General features: G+C 37.5%; 1 protein-coding gene across 8 annotated transcripts in view; it reads right to left on the reverse strand.

Moving 5' to 3' along the window:
- The window catches only part of LAMA2 (laminin subunit alpha 2), a 772,685-nt gene that overhangs the window by 144,493 nt on the left and 603,930 nt on the right, over positions 1-24,262 (reverse strand). For 7 of the 8 annotated variants that reach the window (XM_050788287.1, XM_050788283.1, XM_050788285.1 and 4 more), the window contains 4 exons: positions 21,691-21,777; positions 17,709-17,902; positions 4,379-4,521; positions 60-158 (listed from right to left, as the gene is read on the reverse strand). In XM_050788287.1, coding sequence (XP_050644244.1) covers positions 60-158; positions 4,379-4,521; positions 17,709-17,902; positions 21,691-21,777 — 523 coding nt within the window. The remainder of the gene's footprint in view (positions 1-59; positions 159-4,378; positions 4,522-17,708; positions 17,903-21,690; positions 21,778-24,262) is intronic. The other variant, XM_050788288.1, reaches the window with a different exon arrangement.

Here is a 24,262-nt window from a genome sequence, read left to right on the forward strand (position 1 = left end):
TTTTCCTTCATCGACATAATCTATCTGCTTTCAAGAGATTCATAATGTTGCCAACTTACCCTGGTCAGCAGCTCGTTCATTTCGGTCACGAGTGTATTCAGATTGCCCTCTGCCAGCTGAATAAGCCTCTCTGGGGCCCGCTGAGGAGAGAGCAAGTGCTGAAAAAGATTCCATCCCATAAACATTTTAGTAAATGGCCTTGCAGTGATCAGTGTTTAACAGAACACATTTTTGTATATATATAAGGAACTTAGCCTTCTCATCTTCAAAGAAAAGAGAAGGAAGCTATTTCAACTGTGCACTTACACATTGAGTGTCACACCAAATATTCAGGCAAATAATAAAAATTGCAGGCCGGGCGCGATGGCTCACTCCTATAATCCCAGCACTTTGGGAGGCCGAGGCAGGCAGATCACGAGGTCAGGAGATCGAGACCATCCTGGCTAACACAGTGAAACCCGTCTCTACTAAAAAAAAAAAAAAAAAAAAAAAAAAAAAAAAAATTACCCGAGCTTTGTGGCGGGCGCCTGTAGTCCCAGCTACTCGGGAGGCTGAGGCAGGAGAATGGCGTGAACCCGGGAGGTGGAGCTTGTGGTGAGAGGAAATCTCGCCACTGCACTCCAGCCTGGGCGACAGAGCGAGACTCCGTCTCAAAAAAAATAAAAATAAAAATTGCAGTGACTTATTGAGAAATTACTAAGTGCCAGGCTTTTTTGTTTTGTTTTGTTTTTTCATTTAATTCTCACAACAGCTCGATGGGGGGTGTTATTCCATTTCATGAAAGAGCAAACTGTCTTGAAAAGGATTAAAAATGTGCACGAGATCACACAGTCAGTAAGCGGTAGAGTTAAGATAAACTCCTTGCCTGGCCCATTTAAGGCTCCCATTCCAATTAACAGAGACACAGATCACAGGTAAAAAAGAGAATGGCAGGCCTTGAGGTAGGGACCCGGCTAGGCACTAACTAATTGGCCTGCCCTCCGTGTTGCTAGGAACTGGCCTGACAGCGGGGCCATATTTTTTTCCTATGGAACATAAATAATCTCGCAGGACACTAACATTAGACCAGGTCACTTGGAGCCAGTGATGAATGAAACACAGAAAAAGAGACCACCCTGCAATGCCTAAGGACAGACAAAATCGTAGTGGGTTTTGTGCAGACCACAAAACTACCCCAATCTTCCATTTCCTGGCTAATATGAATGACCACCGCCTCCTTATTAATCATAGCTTTATCCTCTTTCTGTTCTTCCTTCCCTCTAGATAGGATTCACAAATACTCACTTAATTACTCTCACTTCCGAATAGCGCCCAGCTGAGTGCTAACCTTAAGTTATCTAGCACAACCTCAAATACTGGAATTTATTCCTACACCTTCTTATTGAGACAGCCCACAATTCCCACACAATGGTGTTCAGTGTCCCTTGTTGCAACAAGTTAATAAATCCCACTTTGTTCCATCACATGTGTGTCCTTGATGGTCTTTGGCTGAAGCTTGGGGAGCACTGACATAGTTAAAGGAATTGAGCAAAGAGGTGAAATAACTTAAGTTTTTATAATATCAAAAGGTGATCCTCAGTATACAAATGTCAAGTGAATGATGGAAGAAGAACAAAATAAAGAATCAAGAAAGACTGGATTTTCAGGATAATCCAGGTCATCTGGATCAATATTCAGCCAGAAGTGGATGGGTCACTGAAACCCTTGGCTTAGATGATGTTCACAAATTGGAGCCTCTTCTATAGGACCCTCTTTAATTCATCATCCATTGCTTAGCTATTAGTTTTAAAATGTTTTTTGTTCAACTAAGATGTTTGCTTTTCTAGTTTATTTTTCTGTATTCCTTCCATATACAAGGAAAATAACTGATCAGCATTCTTTTTATCAAAACTCTTCACTTCCCTGAATACCGGGACCACAAGGTACACTCAGGTTCTTCTGCCTGACTTTCAAGGTTGTCCATCATATCACCCTGCCTCACTGAAGTCTCCAGCCTTATCTTTCACTAGCAGGTCTGACTTTTAGTATCTGCCAGACAGGCCTAATTCACACCACTGCCTCTGCTCACATGGCTGTGTTAAGCACAGCTGCCTTCTCCCTGTGTCCTCAAATGGCAGAGGGATCTCCAAATACCATTACATTGGGCGCTAGGGCTTGCTGTGGTCAGAATGTTTGTGTCCTTCCAATATTCATGTGTTGACATCCTAGTCCCCAGTGTGATGATATTAGGAGGTGGAGCCTTTGGGAAGTGATTAAGTCATGAGAATGCAGTCTTCATGATTGGGATTAGGGCCCTTATTAAAGAGACCCCAGAGAGCTAGCCATCCTTTTCCTCAGTATCCAGATATTAAATGAATTAAATGTGGGGTCATAACAAGAAGTCACTCTCTATGAGGAACAAGCCTTCACTAGACATTGAACCTGCTGGTACCTTGATCTTAGGCTTCCCAGCCTCAGAACTGTGAGAAATATATTTCTATTGTTTATAAGCTAATCAGTTTATGGTATTTGTCATAGCAGCTCCAATGGACTAGGACAGACCTTCAACATATCAAATTGGGGAGATGTAAATATTTAGCCCATGACAACTTCTTTCCTATTTCTTGGAGTTTCTGTAAAAGCTATGTATGGTAATCCATGTAGGACTTCAGTCAATTGCCTAGCTTGTCAATAAATGTTAGTTATTCTTGTTATCATCATTATTGATTTCTTCTTCTGGAAAATAGGGATAATAATACTTACCTTGAAGGTTACCATCAGAATTAAAGAATATATTTCCTGAAAGAATATCTACCAATACCTAATGAAGAAATCTTAGATGCTTTCCTCTAGAGCAACCAATACTTCTCTATTAAAATTGTGTCTCTGCTTCAAATTCCAACAGCAATTATACTCTCAGTAATGGTACCTTCCCTGGTTACTCTGAATCTTACTGATATCTCCAATCGCTGTACTCTAATGTACTTTGAATGTTTGTAAAACACATGGTCATTATGTATTTTTGCTAATTGCTTGATTATTGGTTAATGATTTTTTTTTTTTTTTTTTTTTTTTTTTTTTTTTTTTTTTATGAGACGGAGTGTCGCTCTGTCGCCCAGGCTGGAGTGCAGTGGCCGGATCTCAGCTCACTGCAAGCTCTGCCTTTCAGGTTCACGCCATTCTCCTGCCTCAGCCTCCCGAGTAGCTGGGACTACAGGCGCCCGCCACCTCGCCGGCTAGTTTTTTGTATTTTTAGTAGAGACGGGGTTTCACTGTGTTAGCCAGGATGGTCTCGATCTCCTGACCTCGTGATCCACCCATCTCGGCCTCCCAAAGTGCTGGGATTACAGGCTTGAGCCACCGCGCCCGGCCTAATGATTATTTTTAAAGCACATAGAATCTACATTGCCTAAGGGTAGTGAAGATATTAAAAGAGTCATGAAATCCCCAGGGAACCACGTGCAATGCTTAGGCATTCTATAATTTCTCAATAAATATCTGATAATTGAGAGTAAGTTGACACCTTTCATCTTTTTTCATCAGACGAAACAACCCCAATTTCCTTAATATTTTCTTTGACCTCATTAACTGCCAAAAGCTTTAATCACAATTTAGAACAGTGTTTATCAAACTGGTGCTTGTTGAAGAACTTTTAAAGGTCTACTAGTTCTAGTTCTCTAGTACAAGATTCTAATTATGTGTTTTCATTTTGACGATAACCTTAAATATTAACGTAAGCATTTCTGGATCCCAGGCTAGGCACCTGAGAGATGAATATGGCCACTAGATCTCAGTGTCTACATTTGCTTGCGTGTTTGATCCGATGGCAGACTGAACACGTAAGTCACATAAACTTGTCAAGTGATGCCCACGTGTCATTTCAGGACCCTTTGCAGGGGGCTCTCTCGTTCAAATGTGGTAAGGTAGGAGAACTGAGTTACCACATCACTTCTGGTGGAAGAACTGTGTGGAAATAGTCAATATCCTATTTTTGTTGCAAGTAGCAATTTCCATTCAGCCAAAATCATGTTACTTTATATTAATGTTTTTAATTTGAATTTTATTGGTTTCGTAAGGATTAATTTGTTTTAATTTTATAGAGCTATAAGTATAAAGAGTTCATACCTGATTTTATGTTTGCACATATTTAAGTGACATAATAAAACTGATTTAGGCCAGACACTGGGGAGTACATGAGACTCTTTTCCCTTAATAGAAATCTGTATATTATAGTTCTTGAGTTTGAAAAACACTGGTTAAGAAAGTCTCTGAATTTCCTTAACAGCTGTGTCCCTTGATTTGGAGCTGTGGGAAGAACATTTACCAATTATGGCCAATATCGCTTGTGAAGCTTCTGTCACCTTGTCCCTGGCCCTTGCTTGTGACTGTACCAACCTACCTTTAGCTCCTGAGTTGTATTTTCAAGACCATACAGCATTTTATATGGCGCAGGCAGCGGACCAGTGAGGTTGATGCTCATGACCATCTGCTCCAGGCGAGCCAAGTCACCGAGAAGAAGGCCGGTGCACTCATCTCCACAGACTGTGAAATAGAAGCGACAAAGAGTAGTTACTTCTGCTAAACATCCCAGGCAGATGTTCAACGAATTCAGCTATGAAATATTTTATGGTCCAAGAATAATTCCATGGAAGAGGAAGCTACTCATCTCAGAATATTAATGTTATCAAATGGATGATGGTTGAAAAAAGATAAGAACAACAACAAAAGAACAGATATGCATGTCACCCAGAACCTGAAATAGAGGCGATAATATAAACTGAGGGACCAAAGAGGAAGAGCAAACAGATTTGGAAAGAAAAAGTGTATTGCACAAGCATTGAAGATTTCCTTCAAGGCATCGAATATAACATTAAAAATACCCCCTAAATCCCTACCCGAGCAATCTAAAGGAACCTTTCCACAGGGAATAAAACGTGCTCCAGAGTCTAAATGTGCGGTGTTACATTAGATTGCACTGGAGAAAATCATAGTAATTTGACATCCATGTGCTTTATGTATTACACATTCAAAAAGTATATAAATTTTTGGCTTGGTATCTACTAAGTAGAATAATTAAAAAAAAAAAAAAAAGTCTAAAGAAGGCCGGGAGTGGTGGCTCACAACTGTAATCCCAGCACTTTGAGAGGCCGAGGCGGGTGGATCACCTGAGGTCAGGAGTTCAAGACCAGCCTGACCAACATGGTGAGACCCTGTCTCTACCAAACATACAAAAATTAGCCGGGCGTGGTGGCGGGCGCCTGTAGTCTCAGCTACCTGCAAGGCTGAGGCAGGAGAACGGCGTGAACCTGGGAGGTGGAACTTGCAGTGAGCCAAGATCGTGCCAATGTACTCCAGCCTGGGCGACAAAGCAAGACTCCATCTCAAAAAAAAAAAAAAAAAAAAACCCAACTCAAAAGAAAAATAACTTTTATTTCTGTAATTAGTGTTTTTTTTTCTTATGATAATATTTATGGACTTATTTATTTGCCAACTCTTCCTCTTTATGTCTTCAGTCTATGACCACGCATGATTAGATGCAGTCCCAAATCCCTACTTTGATGATTAACCTCTTTCGGTCTTATAGAGAAATAATAGCTAAAGGCCAGAAAAAGTGTATTCTTTAAGTAGCCAAGAATGCTAATATTCTACCAGATATGGTTTGGATCTGTGTCCCCATCCAAATCTCATGTTGAAGTGTAATCTCCAATACTGGATATGGGGCCTGGTGGGAGGTATTGAATCACTGGAGTGGTTTTCATGGCTTAGCACCAGTCCCCTAGTGCTGTTCTCATGACAGAGTTCTCATGAGACCTGGTTATTTAAAAGTGTGTGCCACCTCCAGTCCCCACGTCGTCCTGCTCTGGCTGTGTGAAGATGCCTGCTTCGGCTTTGCCTTCTGCCATGAGTGAAAGTTCCCTGAAGCCACCCCAGCCATGCTTCCTGTACAGCCTGATGGAACCATGAGCCAATTAAACCTCTTTTCTTTACAAATTACCCAGTCTCAGGCATTTCTTTATAACGAGAATGGACTAATGCACTCACTATAATATTTTGGCCGTCAAAGAGGTACTATTCTAATTTGGTGGTAGCGGCCGGGATTGGTGGTAGAATTGGTAGAGAGACAAATGGATTATTGACGCTTCATTATAGAATAGATCTCATAAATAGTAGTATAATTTCCAAAATTAACATATATTGATTCTTTTGGCAGATTTGAAAACATGCATATTTTTAGTTTTGCACTGCAGAGTAATAAGGTGTTTCTTCATGCCAAGGAGCAGGAACTACCGCATTTATAATATACTCTCATGTGTACAGTTATAATTTCTTACATTCTGCAGATAGAGGTATCAACTCTATATACATGTTAGAATAGGGGAAAATACATAGCATGGAAAATATGAGAATTGGAGTAGCTCTGGATCATGCCCAAACTTGGCAAGAATTCAATTAGTTCTCTAAATAGCAGTCCCCTGAGCTGCTTAATGGAGAGAAAACCATTAACTGGTGCTTGTAAACAAAGAGAAGGAGGACGGAGGGTGATTTTTTGATAGGACAGCAGCTAGAGGTGAGTTACAATATCACTTCACAGGGATTAAACTGCCCTGGCAGGGCTTTTAATAAATCAGCTCCTTGCAGGTGACACCTGCAACTGCAGAGCATCACCTGCAGGGGCTTTGCAAGCTCCTGATGCTTCACAAGCTGAGTGAACACAGAGGCTTTGGAGGCAAGAGCAGAAGTCTGGAACTAGGGCTGTATCTATTACTCTTCTCCTAGCCAGAATGAAACAGAATTTGCACTGCATGGAAACCAAGTAAAAGGAAAAGATTGTTTTGGCTTCATAGCCCCGTTCAATGCAACCTTCAACAGACCTGTCTATATTAAACAGTTACAGAAAACACAACATAGAACTCAATTAAGTGCCGAATTGACTGTGTCTAAACACCAAGATCCACAGTCTGATTCTCAAGCTTTAGTGGGCCTCAACACCTGTAGGACTTTTAGAAATCCCAGAGGGCTAGGTCACACCCCCCCCCCCCCCAGTGTTTCTGAATCAGGAGGTGATTTGATCACCTGGTTTCTCTTAGTCTCTGATTGAGAATATGATACTGATACTGCTGGTCTGTGAACCACACTCTGAGTAGCAATCAGACCAGCAGTTTTGGCACGATTTGGAAGCTTATCAGAAATGTATAATCGGGCTCTACCCCAGATCTAGGAAATCAGAATCTGCACTTTAGAAAGGTCCCACGTTATCTCTGCACATTAGAATGTGACAAACATTGGTGTGGATCAGTGGTTCTCACTTTGGCTGCCCATTGGAATCACATAAGGATTTATAAAATACAGATATCTGGGCTCTTTCCCTCCTCACCACCACAGAATGTGATTTGATGGGTCTGTGGTAAGGTCTAAGCTTCAGTATTTCTACTTTTATTTTTTTTTTCTGAGACAGGGTCTTGCTCTGCCACCCATGCTGGAGTACAGTGGTGTGATCATGACTTACTGCAGCCTCAAAGTCCTGGGCTCAGGTGATCCTCCTGCCTCAGCCTCCCGAGTGACTGCGACTACAGGCATATGCCACCACATCCAGCTATTTTTTTTTTTTTATGTAGAGATGGGGTCTTGCTGTGTTGCCCTGGCTGGTGTCAGATTCCTGGCCTCAAGTGATCCTCCCACCTCAGCTTCCCAGCATGCTGGGATTACAGGCGTGAGCACTGTATTTTTAAAATATTCCAGTATTTGAAAAACCATGTAGCCAAAGGGTAAAACCACTGAACCAAGTGATAAATTACAGGGATGCTCAATCTTCAAGGGAGCAAGGATTTGGAAGAGGTCCTTTTGCTTGCTGTCTTCTCTACCTAGAATTCTTCTCCCTTGGTCTTCTCTCACCTGGTTCCTGGGTGTTCAAGTCAAGAGTTCAAGTGTCACTTTTTCAGAGGGAAAGTCCCTGATGATTCTAAAATTACTGTTACCTGAAACTCCCCACCACCGCCTGCCCCATACCCTGCACCAGTCACTACTGCATTTCCTTTGCTTTCTTAACACTCATACCTGTTTGGGCTACCTTATTACTTTATTTATTTATATATTCTTTCTCCCTCATTAAAGAAGAGACCTTAAACACCTTGGTTATGGTGCCTAGGAAAGGGTGTTTTACACAGTTAACATTCAATAAATATTTGTGGGCTAATATTTTTGTGAAAGAAGGGCATCAAAACATTTTGGACAAAGAGAATGGCAGGGGTTAATGTTTGAGCATGATGTGTGCCCAAGTACATGAAATAGTGAGATCAGGGAGGTAGAATGTTAGGAGAGAAGAGAGAGGGGAAGAAGGAAAAGGGACAAGGTTGGGGTTGGCCGAACAGAAAACTTCTGAATGTGAGAACAAGCTAGAAAACCTCACAGATGTGTGAAGAACAGGAGAATACATTAAAAACCATGGTTTAGAGAGAGAAAGAGAACTATCTTGTGATTGCAGAGGCAGAGATTGTCCGATCAATAAGAATGACTATTCAGATGCCTGCCTGAAGGAATTCAGTTTTGACTCAGGAAAGGGATGTTGTAATGGAGAGATGGAGGGGAAGAAAATCAGCACAGAACTTTAGGAGGAAAGAAACAACACCATGACTGACAGATCAAGCGATGCTCATTTCTGGGGAGAATTAAAAATGGTTACTATTGGCTAGGTGTGGTGGCTCAGGCCTGTAATCCAAGCAGGATTTGGGAGGCTTGACACAGGCAGATAGATCACTTGAGTTCAGAAGTTTGAGACCAGCCGGGCCAACATGGTGAAACCCCGTCTCTACTAAAAATACAAAAATTAGCCGGGCATGGTGGCATGTGCCTATAGTCTCAGCTGCGCGGGAGGCTGAGGGAGGAGTATCACTTGAATCCGGCTGCAGTGAGCCTAGATCGTGCCACTGCACTCCAGCCTGGGTGACAGAGTGAGACCCCATCTCAAAAAAAAAAAAAAAAAAAAGGTTATTGTTAATACTTCTTTGCTGCACCTCCCATTAAGAGGTGAAGTCTACTTCCCTTCCCCTGGAATCTGGGTTGGCTTTGCAGCATACTCTGACGGACAGAAAGTGGCAGAGGAGCATATTGAATTTTGCAGTTTCTGCTTTCACACTCTTGGACCCCTGCTGCCTTCAGAACAATCCCAGGTTAGCCTCCTTGGGGAAGGGAGGCAACGTGAGAGAGGAAAGGGCAGTTGAGGCCCCAACTTGGGCTTGACGCCATCTGGCAACCCCTGGGCATGACAGTGGAAGATCTGTCCAACTGAGCTCAGCCCAAATTGCCAACCTTCAGAATCATGAGAGTGTACGTCCTTGTTGTTTTAAGCTACTAAACTTTTGGAATGTATAACTGATACAATCAATAACGGATACACTTATTCAAGGTTTGCACATGTGATTCAGATCAGAGACTTTCAACTGCAATTAATAGGTTAAAAACAGCATTGGTAACAACTACAATTTTATTAGGAATTATGAAAAATAGGAAGGTTCTTTTCACACTGAGCCCAAGTTAATCATTGTTTTAAAAGTTCCATTTCACCTCTAGTGAAGATGTATTTTGGGCAGATGTTCCCAGGACGTAAGCAAGCAATTTGCTCATTTTTCACCTACAAGATCTTGAAAGATACTTGATAACGATAATAAGATGTTTCACCATGCTTTTTAGGGTAGCGTGTGCCTTTAATAGTAAACACTAAATTATTCTTTAATTTATTTAATAATATATAACCTACCTATATCCAAGAAGGAATTGAATCAGTTTGTTGATAATAGCATGGTTAGATACTCTTTACTAGGTGGTTCCAGAAATTGCCAGGGAAAGTACCTATAGTTTTCTCAATTTTTACCTCATACAAGAATAAACCAGGGACTGGTCTGCAGAACTAGAGCTGACGTACTGTAATATGCTATGGAGTAAACTGGTGTACTAGAATGCCAAGAGGCATGATGAATACTGATTTTTCTCTCATTTATTCTATCCCCTGCCCATCTGTTTTGGTTCCTCATCTTCAGTTGTTGAAATGAAAATGTATTTAATTGCTCTTTCAAGGGCTCATACATTCCGTTTTATGTTTCTGTGTCCAAAGGTCTATTATTATCCCATGTCTTATGGTCTCTGTATTTGCTTTTTGGGGAACAAAGTACAAGCACATTTCCATAAGTGAAAGGTAAGTTTTATAGTATGCTCCAAGTAATATACTAACATCTGTCTGAATGGGTCAGAGACTTATGAATATGACAGCCATGGGGATTTTTTCAAAGCTTCTGTACAAGTCTAGCTCATGAAGTTATAAGGTAAACACATGGGGAAAAGTGTCCTTTACCTAATGGTTTGCTATTTTACTCGGACACAAAATATTTCGCTTACACCAGAAGCTATTTTTATTTGCCCTCAAAAAGTCCAAAGTGTCTGGCAACAAACATTGGAAATGGAATGCAAATTAAAACCAAATTTAATTCACTATAATAGGGAAGATCTGAAGAGTATGTAGAGACATGGACTATTCACATTGTGTAAACAACTGTTCTTTGACAAAGTGCAGTAACAGCTCAGTGTAAATTAACACCTATCTTACAGTCGGGACCTCAAAGAACCTTTCCAAACCATTCTCCAAATTCAGCAATACTGATAAGGTTACAAAGTGAAATCCTGCCTAAAATGCAGAGGAGCAAAAGCAAATGTTTCAAGACCGTGATTATATTTTACATGACTAAATGTTTCCGAGGCTTTGCCTATAAAAGTGTCAGGATAAATTTGTGTCTAATATTAACAAACGCAGTACTAAATTCAGACTGTTATAGCTGGGCACATGTAAGGGGCAAATCATGCAGCCAGTATTACAGATCTTTCGGTTAGCAATTAGTACAAAATACTGCATTTCTACCAGGATTCCCCATGCATAATAGCTGCTGGCTTACTGTCACAAAAGAAATCACACACTGCATCCAAACCAAAGAAGCTGAAGCTAAAATGAGGACACTGAGTATTTTTGAAACGGCCAAAACTATTAACCAATTTTAGGTAGAGATACATAAATTCTCTGCTCTAATCAAATAGGAATAAAATGAATAAAGACATGTTTTTAACAAGAGATAAAATTATGTGTTAATGTGTGTATTTTAAATTAACTCTTCCAGATGAATGCCATTGATGGTTCCCTGGATCTGAATTTTATGTTTCTCACTTCCCCTTATCATCTTCAAAAAGAAACTTTTACATTAGCATATATTTATGGCTTATTAAAATGTACTTAGTTATTCTATTTTAAAATACATATCTTCTAAAATAAATATTTGATTCCAGAGTCATTAAGAAGGCCTTTAAACCTGTCATTTCTTTGAATAGAGAGGAAAGCAGTAGACTTCAGTTGAGACTGATGAATTTGCTGACGTACCAAGTAATGATATTTATGTTTTTTATATGTTTTATGATATATGTGTTTTATATGTACATGTTTTATATATACGGTTTTGTATATTAAATAATGATATGATATGTGTTTTATAGATATTAAATCAAATTATATATATAATACATAGGAAAACAAGTTCAGTGTGGTTCAAAGATGGTATAACTGTTCAAAACACTAATGGAAACTTTGAAAGTCCTATAAATAATAATGGGATAATAGTTTTTATCTACACAACAGTCACTACATGACAGGCAATGTATTATATTTTGCCATCATTATCTCACTTAATATTTACAGCAATTCTGTGAGGTAAATACTATTCGTATCCTCATTTTACAGATGAGAAAAATAGTGACAACCAGGGTGCTTATGAATCTATAAATAATGCATGCGAAGGGCTTAAAGACAGGAGGAATGTAAGGTGGCCATAAAAGGGGTTTTCAGTGACTTGAAGAGCCTAGAATTAGAGATAATAACTGGAAACGGAAAGTCAGCCTAAAATAAAGAAAATATTTCATCAGAAACTGATGAGTTGCACAAAACATCAGGTCTTTGGGGAAAAAAATGGTTACCTAATAACTGATGATAACAATGCCTAGAATTTATTGAGCACCTATTATGCTTAGATACTTAACATACATGTATGTAGTATTTTATATCCATTTTACAGATGATGAAAATGAGGTTTAGGAAATTAAATAATGTCACACATATTGCAAGCTAGGATTCAAACCTTCTGTAGCCACTTCATAACGCCATGCTTCCTTGCATTAGGATACTGTCTGTTTTGTGGACGTCACAGAAAAAGAGAAGGCTAGACTAGTTTACTTATTTCTTCCAACTTTAAGATTAGGTGATTTTAGTTTGTCTTTTATGGTCAGTAAAACCTCCTGGGCCTTGCCAGGGTGGAAATTGCAATCAAAATAGAGTTTAGTTTACTCTTAAAATAAAACTTGCTGAAAACAAAGGCAACAGTCATCAGCTGTCTCTATATGACAATTCAAATGCGCAACTCCTTCATCAGCTAACAGAGCAGCTTCCTCAATGATAAACAAACCACTGAGACGGATCTCTAACAACTAGGAAAATCATCTAGAATCACAGTGATAGTTGCCATTCCACACACTGTTAGCCTGGACCAATGCTAAGGTTGACAACAAGAAACTCAAATATCTTTTATTAACACAACAAATGAGTAGAAGGTGCAGACAAGGTGAAGAGAAAATGTTTTATAGATTGCCTAACACCTGGATGTGAACAACATGTCACAGCTTAGACTTATAGAAAACTATATCATACATACTGTCCTTCCAAATAAGAGCTTACTTGAGCAGTGAGGAGGAACAGAGAGAGGATGACATTTAGGAGGTACAACAAGCAAAGTGTTAGATCAATAATCAGCATCTGGAGATCAACTGATGTTTATCATCATCTTTTAGAATAGAAAGTCCTGTTTTCACTACAGTGATAACCACATTTTATTTTGTTTCTGCTCCCATGTATAGGGAGCCATAACTGCCATTATTAATCATTTTTTATTATAAATGTAAAATAGTGTTCTAGTGATAATATATAATGGTCTCTGCATTATTGTGATCAGATCTTTGGTGGCAACTGGCTATTAAAAACAACAGTGTTGATTACATTTTTGTAGGTCAAGGTAGGATAAAACTTCAGACTTCAGGTTTCACCAAGTGGTTGGAAGTTGCCTATTTTACAGAGTTAAGGTAAATTATCACATTTAGCTAGGTTAATCTCAGGCTGCAAGTGGAAAACATACTTTGTGATCACTTTTACAAATTGGCAAGCAAAGTGTATGTTTTATTTTAAATAAATGTATGTTAGAATTTAAGTAAATTGTTACTGTAAATAATAAAAGCTGATATATCCCAAATACCTCACTATGCAGTGATTAAAAAATAGGCAACATCAATTTGATATTTATAAAATGTTATTTCAGGCAATTTTTATGAAGTAATATCTTGCCAACAGATACTAATTTTAATTTCTGTTCTCTAGGAGAGTAATATATTTTACTATGCCACTCATAATCTATTTTAAACATCACATGAGTTATTCTGTGTTAATTATATGAGTTTACAGAAAATAGGATATGAACAAATCCAAGTTTTGTGTTTCAAAATACTAAACTTTACTGCTAAGCAAATAATGGCTTCTTCGTTCATTTTTAAGTTCCTTGAAGGCAGGTTAGTTGTTCTCATTTTATAAAATGACATGTGAACTATGAACGAGAGTTGAAAGAGGAGGATGGATTTGTATTAACTTATTAAGAAGAAGTCTTAATTTGGGAAATTAATAAAATATCTGTTCAGAACTCACCAACATACATAACATTGTAAAGCTGTCCCAAATAATTCCTTTTAGAATAAAAAGAGGCTGTGAAGTTAATCTGGGCATCCAGCTAGTATAGAAGACACTCTCTACTTGACCATCTCTGATGAAAACGAATCTACCATAAATGCCATAATGTTTTAAATCTTAGAGGAGTCTCAAAGGTTAGAAGAAAATAAATGTCAGTATCGAGTTATATATACTTAAAATTTCTCATTTTGTAATTTTACCTCATTTTATATTTATTTTTAATCGAGGTAGAATGGTCTCTAAAACGGAAGCAGGCTGAATTCATTACTGTTGAATATATTGGCTAAACCACGTTTGCTTTCTCTGTTTATCAGTAGCCAGCACAGAGGTTACGAAAATAAGATTTGTAAGACTGACCCATGCTCAAATCACAGATCTACTGAAAAGTCACTGAGAAAATGACTTAACCTACCTAAATTCAAGTGTTCTTATCACACAGTGGGGATGATAAGGAACAGGATTGTTACAAGAATGAAAAGAACCACATGTGAAATGCTTAATATAGTGCCTGGAAAATGGCAAGTTCTCAGTCAAGGTGAGCCTTTAAATAAAGTTACTATTATGATGAACCCTGTGTGGTAAAAGGGACTGTAGAGAATGTCTGGAATTTGAAGGTGAATACATTGCTGAGTTAGGCCCAGGAACTGACTCTGCTTGGTGGGGCTGAATTTAGGTCACTAACTTTGAAAGACTGTGATGTCTAAATAGTTCCTAATGTGGACACCGATTATTCGTATAAATTCTTCATGATAGTAGTTAAAATCCACATATAAAAGGCCTGTGTGCCGCAAAAAAAATTCCATTTTGGATCCAGCAAAATCCAGGCCTGGTCACTGGCAGCTGTCCCTGGAAGCTGTAAGTATTTTAGGGACCAAGGTGTCCAAGAGAAGTCCTTTCACAGTTCTTGCATTGGCTTTGTTTTGCCTGATCTCTTCAGCAGAATTTTATATCCTTTGTGAAATAAGAGCCTAATCTATATTTATAGTGAGTGTATAGATTCCTTTCACTAATAAGCAAATTACCTGAGATCATGCAATGATCAGGCTTAGGTCATTTATCATGCATTTCTCTCTTTCTTTTTTTGAAATACACAAATCTATGGTGTGGATCAGTCTAAATTATATTTCCCAGAGAAGTAACTAAAGGGAGCAAAATTAACTCTTGTACAATACATGCTACTAAACTGTTTACTTATTCTAAGTAATAGGAGAAAGTTTATTTTCTGTAGTCAGTACCATATTAACAACAAGCACTGCAGACATTTCTCTTACTACATCTAAATTCTCTTGCTTGAGCCAAGCTACCTCCCTTACTCTCACCCCCAGGCCTTAGACAAGTCCACCACGACCACAGGTGCTAAAACAGGCCCTGCAGATCAAACACACAAGATGAACCCATTTTTTGATCTCTCACACTAATTTAGCTTAAGGATACAGAAATATATTAAAAGGAGAATTGAGAATAAGTCAGAATTACATCCTCACTTGTGTCTTCTTTTATCTCATTTCAAAACTAGGAGTAGAAGTAGAAACTGAATCCTGGGAAAGGCCAAGATCATAGAATCATGGCACATTTTTCCATAACTGGAGAAATTTTAGAAGAAAAGAAAACTTGAAAAGTCTAAAGATACTCTGTGTAACAATTCTTCGAGTTAGCTTCATGAAAGGTGAAGAGAAAACATTCCTAGAAGTAAGTGGAAATCACTAATGCTTAAGAGCAGTATATGGAAAATCTATACAGCATAATTATAAGATAATTAATTGTGCTTTAGCAAAAGGGTCTAGATATCAAAAACAATCCTATAATTTAATATTTTCTTCTGGAAGAAAAATTGCTATTATTTAACCCTCCAAAAGAATATAAACACTTCCAGTCTAGCAACTGAATTAAATATCATGTGTAACCCCTGCAAATACATTTCCTCATGGGGCAAGAATAAAGCAAATAGGCATTATAAAACTGGTTTAGGCCGGGCACGGTGGCTCACGCCTGTAATCCCAGCACTTTGGGAGGCCGAGGCGAGCAGATCACGAGGTCAGGAGATCCAGACCATCCTGGCTAACACGGCGAAACCCCATCTCTACTAAAAAATACAAAAAAATTAGCCGGGAGTGGTGGCAGGCGCCTGTAGTCCCAGCTACTTGGGAGGCTGAGGCAGGAGAATGGCGGGAACCCGGGAGGTGGAGCTTGCAGTGAGCCAAGATCGCACCACCGCACTCCAGCCTGGGCGACAAAGCGAGACTCCGTCTCAAAAAATAAAATAAAATAAAATAAAATAAAACTGGTTTAGCTTTGTAGCTGGAGGTTTGGCCCTTTTGTTAATATCACATGGGACAAGTGGAAATTAGAAACCTGCATATGCGACAGGGAGAAGATGAGTTAAGATTTCTAATGATAAATGTATTCAAAATGTTCAAAAAGTATTGATCATCAACAATAACAATGAAAACTTAAAGCCATTGTTGTTGATGGGCAGAATGCCAGTTCTCTTTAAAAGAAATGTTCCCCAAAAATCCCATTATATTATCTTCCCCAGATTTTAATGTGCTATTGTTTAATTTTTGTGCTTAACATTAATGTGATCTTTTTATTTTAAGTTTGCTTCTGGATAATTAATAAAAGTGATGATTAATAATTCAAGGACTGTTTCATGTTTACATTAAGAATATCTATATATTATCTAGTTAATTATGTGCAAGTTAATGATTTATTTAACTTGAAAGCAATATTATAAAATACTTTGGTAGTCTACTTCTTTAATTATCATTAAAATATATCATTATACTTGGGAAGAATGAGTGTGGATATACTAACAACTAAATATGACAATATAAATGTATTTGACAGTACATTTAATCTCTCCCCTCTCACCTACCTTCACATTTATTTTCAGTGTAATACATTTTCATTAAAGATGGTTAAAATACGAAGAAAAAATGATTTTAATATCTATTTTCCCAAACAACACCCAGTCTTAACTTTTTGGTGTATTTTTTAATACAGCCTTAGCTTCTGAGGTTAACTCTTATAAAACTAGAACATAAACAAAAATTCTTCTATTTAAGATACTATTACAATTTAGACACAAACAACATGCTAAAACAAGAAATGTTGACATGCACAAACATCATTAAAATAGGTAAATGTTGAAAGAAAAGGTGTTAAAATAAATTCCTTAAGAAAAGAATACTATAGAACAGCATTCCTTCTTTAAATTTATAAATAACCTATTTTGGATTTGAATGTATGCAAGATCTAAGAATTATATTTAGCTACTGATTTCAATGTACTTTCAATATGGCACTACCAAATCCAGAATCAGTAAGAAAAAAGACAGACAGCAAGAGAGCAAACTACTCTCCACTTATTGTACATGAGTAAAAATACTTGACTTCATTGTTACCGCTTACGAGTTTTGTAGTTCAAGAGAAAATTATGAAGCAGTATCCCCAAGGATTTTCATAAAAGCTGGGAAAAGAAACGTCAGTTGTCATTCAAGGCTTAAAGTATCTGTCCAGTCGATTACAAATTCAGGAGGATTCTAAAATTTTTAATAAACTCAGATCTTTAATCTGTCACAAAGGCAATGCCAACTTGAGGCGAAACTGGAAACCCTGAGATGGACAAATCAAATAAAATGCCTCCAGGAGCTTCACTGTAGGTCTTTCAATGAACTGAGTAAAGCACACTGAGGATTTTCTCAGCTGTTCTTAGCTCAGCAGGATGGACACGAAGTCAGCAGGTCAACAGCAGAAGGTGGATAGATAGTGTCAGAAAGAATGAAGAGTAGAACTAGCTATTGCAAAAAAAAAAAAAAAAAAAGGGAGGTAGAGGGAGTCAGTCTTTCTCATTGGAAATGAGACAGAAATGGAATCGAGGCCTCCAAAACTAACCGCGAAGTTAGTATACGTACAAACACACTCCCAGCCCTCGCGTGCATGCCAGTGCTTGCAGCCGTCACACTTCCTTCCCGTGGCTCCGGGTCGGCACGTGCAGATTCCTGTGACAGGGTCACAGGGCACAGGCAGTGAGCCATAGGGATCACACTCACATTCTTGGCAGGAGCCTCCAGGGCTGCTTGGACTGCCAGTATAGCCAGGGGCACACCTGAATTGAAACAGTGACAAAGCAAAAGAGGTTAATAGCAAGTCACATCTCCACATTGTTGTGTGGGTGGTCTTTTGTTTTGATGAAACAAAACTGATAGCAAGAGTCCATAAGTCAGTTAACTTTTCCTGTAAAGGGCCAGATAGTAAATAGTAGACTTTGCAGGACATAGGGAAAATCAAGATTATGCCGTGAAAAAGAAATAAAATTCTAAAGCATTCTGCTGTTGTTGTTGACGGAATTGAAAACGTAATAATAATAATAACAATAATAAGTCAAATTACTTTATAATATCAGGCTACTAATGAGAAGAATTGGATTCTTCCTGAGGTTTGAAATTATCCTTCATTTGGGTTATAATTTAGTGCCTGCTATCATCAAATTGATTGTAAATGCTGACCTGTAGCAACAGTTCTTAACTGAGTGCCATACAGAATCAGAAATAGGCCAAATTTGGCCTGTGGACCATAGTTTGTCTGTCACTGCTCTAGATCATAAACTTTTTTGTTAAGTCCTCTTCTACAATTAGAGATGAATACAATTCTATATTGACTTCTGGGCTTTCCTATACTCATGAATTTCAGAGCTCAAAATAACCAAATAATACAATGCTTTAATTTTACTAATGAGGCAAAAGAGGCAAGTTAAGTGGCAATAGGCTACTCAGATTTTCTGTTTAATTTTATTCATCTTTTCCTTTTACCACATCTTCCTCAAGATGGATTTTTCATGTGTATCTGTGGAATTGGGTTAATGATATGCAAACAAAATATATAACACTGATTTGGAAAATTAGAAAGAGAATCCAACTGGATGAACCCTAAATGCAGTCCATTAATTGACTCTTCCACCTACCTATGCATCCATTCACCTAAGTGTATTCCACTCGGGGTTATGACACTGGAAGTTTGGTAACTTTGCACAATGCTAGCAGGGCCATACATTGCGGTTCGCCCAGGACAATTTCATACTACCTGTTGTTTTGGCTTAATTGCTAAAAACACTTCCTGTTTTTAATATAGTGTCTCAGATTGGACAACAAGTTATATATATGGTCAGTGTAAATATAACCAACAGTTAGAATTTTTGTTGAACAGGCAAGTATGTGAGGAAGTTGAGAGACAGTAGGGGACTGGAGCCAGCAACTATAAATACTGGCAAGATAATCATAGACCATCTTTAGCTGCCTGAGACTGTGAAATCTGCATGGCTGACTGTGAAAGTTAATTCATCCTGTGCTGGTTAGAAAAGGCAAAACATGAAGAAAACAATTTGTGACATTAGGCTTTTATACATTTATGTTTTTGATTATTTTCTTTTCAATAAAAGATTACAAATACTGAATATAGCATTTAAGTAAGTCCACTTGAATGACTTCTTAACATTTACAGGTAAAATAATTGTATTCCAAGCAGATTAAGATTGATTAAATGTTCAAAAAGTTTATTACAAGAGTATTGAAAATAAAGTATGGGGAGAGGTTTCTATATTACAGGGATACTCAAGAAATTTAAGCAGTTTTAGACCTAACCTGATCAGTCTGGGCAGGTCAAAAGATGATTTAAATGATTTAAGAAGCTCTCAGCACTGGAACAAATTTATTTGGAAGGTTACAATAAAAATTTAACCAAGAACTTTGGTTTAATATAGCTGAATAAAGCAATTTTTCAGAGACATATAACCTGATCATTTATATGTTAGAGATGATGAATGCAAAGCTATAACAACATTTGAGGACAGGAAAAACAATTTAAGTCACTCACATTTGACACTGGATGGCCCTGCTCATCTATATGCTATACAAACCGACAGCTTTTATCGATTAAATACTCCTGGATATTAAAAATAAATTTTCTGGAATCATTCTGCTTTAACACTATAATTGTTATTTTAGTGTACCCTTCTAGCCTTTTCTATACACATGCTTTTGTAGAAAATGTAACTACAGTGTATAAATGTAGCTATACTATAAATTTTTTTTTTTCCTGAATTACTGTATATAATCCTTTTGGTGCCCAGCAATGCTTTTAGTCACTATCCTACTGGTGACTATCCTACTGCAAGAAATAAGTATTAGTCTAACCATAAATACCAAAGCTCCCTGGTGGATATTAACAAGTATGTACTTGTATCACCTATATCTATATCTAAATGATGTACATATCTTCAGAACAAATGGAAATATTTTTAGATTTGGTGTTGCTGTGAGTTATTTAATTGCTGCTAATTTCTGTTGGCATGGAAATTGTGAATCCACTGTTTTATATATATGCAAATATTGGATATTGTGTTTAGAGTTACCACATATGGATTTATTTAGAAATATATTTTACAAATGTATAAAAATTGCATTGGGATTTATAAAAGTTAAGCCTAATTATTTAGTTACTTATTGCCATGATTAATAAAGCTGTTGCTTGCTATATAAAACAAGACTCTCAAGTGGGCGCTGATAATTAGTATTAGTTTATATTTGCAAAGAAACTTATTTAAGTGTTCTTCGGAGAATCTAGCAAAGGAATGGGTGAAGCAGGACATGGAAAAGAAAAACTCTAAGGGTGTGATTTCAGGTGATGTCCCAGTCTTAGCCTGATTCCATGGAATGCTCTGGAGCATAAAATAAGACCTCAAAACTTGTTCCACTTAGGGGCCAAAGAGCTGGACTTTTGTACTCTCATGCTGGTTAGCCATGGGCCACTGCAGGAAGGTGGGGTAAGCACTCAGGCCTTTCTTCCTCTTCTGTTGGAGAGAAGGCTTCAGTGTAGGTGCCTAGGCAGGGCACCAACAGTGTCCTTTACACACTTATTGTCACAATATTAGTGTAAAGTAGGTGGCCTATCGATGATTCCTGAGATTATAGATGAAGCAAATGGAATATAGCTAAACTGTTGGAACTGAGCAAAGTCTATGAATCTTTATAAAACTTTTATACTGCTAGCAATTATGCTAGAATTATCATGTGTGTATAATGTTAGTAGTTAACATTAGTAACTCTCTGTTATATCAGAGATAATACCTAAAATGTACTAAAAATGGTGGTGACAAATTTGAATATCCAGGATACTGATCTTATAGAAAATATGTATCTGGAAGATATTAATTACAACCTTTCTAGACAGTGAGTTTGTTTAGACAGTAAACTGTATTCCTTAATTTACCATTTGGATTACATTCAGAATTCAATTTAACACTGTATACATGCATTATGAGATTTCATAAGCAATATGGTAAGAGAAAACATTTAAATCATATTGTTTGCCTATTGAAAAGAAAAATTGAATAACAAATACTTTATTATCTGGGTACTAATTAAAAATTCTTGATATTATTTATATTTTGAGTTATGTATACACTTGCTGGTGTAGTGCCACAGTGTTCAGAACAATGATGTGAATGCAGTGACTTCCAGACAATATTTTCCAGTGCATTAAAATAAGAAAAGTGTAGCCAGTTTTTCATTAGTAGTAACTACTGCTAAGCTTTTGAAAATTGATTTGTCCTTACAAAATTATATATTTACATATAAAATTATATATATATATATATACTAAAGCATAAATTAGATAATTGTGAAATAGTTTGGAATCTTTGAGATAGTCTAAACATGGTGGAAATAAACAACTTTCTTTGGATAAATTCTAAGATATACAAGTAGTTTTGAAAGCATTATAATTTAAACTACTATGCAAATATTGAAGTTCTTCAAATAATGAATGTTTTCCTATTGTGACCTTTTACCATATAATCCCTACATATCATTACTCTGTACGTTTCATGGCTGTTGGTACCTTTCACAGTACTGGCCTTCGTATCCCCGTGGACAAGCAGTGCAGCGGTAGTCATCAAGGCCTTCTGTGACACAAGAGGGGCTGAAACTGAATCAGAAAGAAAAGGATTGCAAAAAAAGTTTAATCCATTTATTTTATAAAATAGTATTCCTATCCATTATCAAGGGTTTTGGGACCTACTTTTAAGTGGTGATAAATGCCATCCTTATAATTAGCTGAAGTTCTTATTTAATGGTAGGACATCACAGTGAAAAACCATTAATAATAGTAAACAACTACATATTGTTTGGTTTAAATGATGAATTAAAAATGCATCACACAAGGCATGTTAATATTCTGGAATTTAACAATGATGTGACAGCCATGAATATACTAAACGTCCAGCAAAATTGTCCTATTGTTCACTAATCAAAAGAAAAATCTGACTAGAATTTATGCACATTGTCTGATAGTAGAATAGCTATTACTTATTATCTTTTAGGTTAAAAAAAGGGCATAAAATCTATATAATTTTTTTTTCTTGAAAACTCTGCCCAAATGGCCACCAGTGCTTCAAGACATGAAGTGTGAATAAATGTTTCACTTGGAATAAAAGAATATCTTTTCTAATTTACATCCAGATTTCAAACTACATTTCACTTTGAACACAAAGTAATGTGATTTAGTAGTGAGGAAAAAAGGGAAAGCTTTTTCTATGAAAATGACTATTTTATGGTATTTTCTAATAATTAGGTCTTATACAACTTCCCCAATGTTTTTACTACAATGCTGGTAGACCACAGCCAGTCTGTCTTGCTTCAGGATTTCCGATGATCTTATTCCATAAAAAAAAAAAAAAAAAAAAAAAAAGACTCCACAAGACTTGAAAACTAAACTATATTAGCATGCAGTTTTGGGTTGTTACAAACTTCTCTCAGCTGCATTCCCATTAGATAAAACTGAGTGATGCATTGGAAACTTGGAAAATAAAACATGTATCTGCGGCAGAACAATAATGCTGCACACACCATTTTCCTTTTCGCTGCTTCACTAAATCAGTTGATGCTGAACACGCGATAAGGTGTACAGGCCAGTCCCACAGCTCCTTTTGGTCAGGTGCCATTAGGACCTAATGTTAACTGTCTTCTAATGCATTACATCAATAGTACGTGAATGAGTAATAGGCTCTAACTTTTGCAAAATATGTGAACAAATTGATCTACTACTCACAAACTCATTATCCAACAAATTTATTTTTGCCTTCACAAAAAACAAACTTATAACTGACACACTCTGCCAAGTTTTTAGCACATTCATTTAAAGCCTGATACTGAGTGCATCTGTGCATGCGCACTCACACACACGTGCGCACGCGCACACACACTCTTATACAGATTTTAGACATTTCCAGTGAAACTCTAAAGAGTCAATAAGATTAAATTCCATTTTTTATAGTAAAATAATGAAATGTCAATAAATAAGTAATTAATAAAGTGTTTACTATGTAGGAATGTAGTAATTCTTGAATAGTTGATTTTTTTTTCAAATTATGATATTATGGTAGATTGCACTGTTTCCTTATATCTCATAAAAGGTCTTCTGGAGGGAGTAGGGATTCCACCTCACTTGAAGCTTGAGTTTATTCTTTCTGTTCACAACTCCCTAATCTGCTCTCAATTCTCATTTCGTCTGCAGGGCTACTCAGAAATCCTTGGACTTTTCTCATGGTGAGCATCTTTTACATTTCCCTATGGCTGCTAATTCCAAACTCCCCTCAACAGAATTTTAAACATTTACAGAGTCTGCTCTCTCTGTCATCTCCTATGGACACTGCAGAGATAAATGGGCTTCTGGAAACCATTTCCTTCTGGTTTTTATCCCAGTTCATTGGTTGTTCCTTTTCAGTTTCCTTTGTTGGATCTGTGGCATGCCCTTGATCTCTTAACGTGCTTCATAATTCAGTTTTCTGATTTCTGCTCCCTTCTCCTCTCTCCTCTAAATGATCTCACTTAGTCCTAAGGGCTCTAAACATTGTGCCTACCTTCACAGATTTAAAGTAAGTTTCTCCCCCTCCAAAAATACACCAGATCTTTCCCTAATTTTCCCCATCCCAGTCAATGGCCACTCCATGCTTCCATTTGCTCTGCCAAAAACCATGGTGTCAACCGTGTCTCCTCTGTCACACTCCACTTATCTCCTATCTGCAAATGCTGCTGGTGCTTCCATCAATAACACCACTGGATTATCCTGTACCAAGACACCTCTTGCCACTGGAAGATTTTTAGCCTTCAGGACATTTAGATATTCATTAGAGCTTTGCTGACTTCATCTCCTAGCACCCTCTTCTCATTCACTCTGTTCCAACCACCCTAGCATCCTGTTGTCTGGGCCAAGCATGGGCCTGTCTCTGGGCCAGTGCAGTGACGTTTTTCTCTGAGGGGACTGTTCTTCCTGCAGGCATTCACATGACTCACACCATTCACATTTCTGCACAAGTCTCATCTGTTTGTGAAGATCATTGACCACCTTATCTAAAATCATACCTTAGTCACTCTAAGTTCATTGAGGCTCCTTTGTTTCTCCTGGTAGTACT

The sequence above is a fragment of the Macaca thibetana genome, chromosome 4 (genome assembly GCF_024542745.1).
Source record: "Macaca thibetana thibetana isolate TM-01 chromosome 4, ASM2454274v1, whole genome shotgun sequence".
NCBI lineage: Eukaryota > Metazoa > Chordata > Mammalia > Primates > Cercopithecidae > Macaca > Macaca thibetana.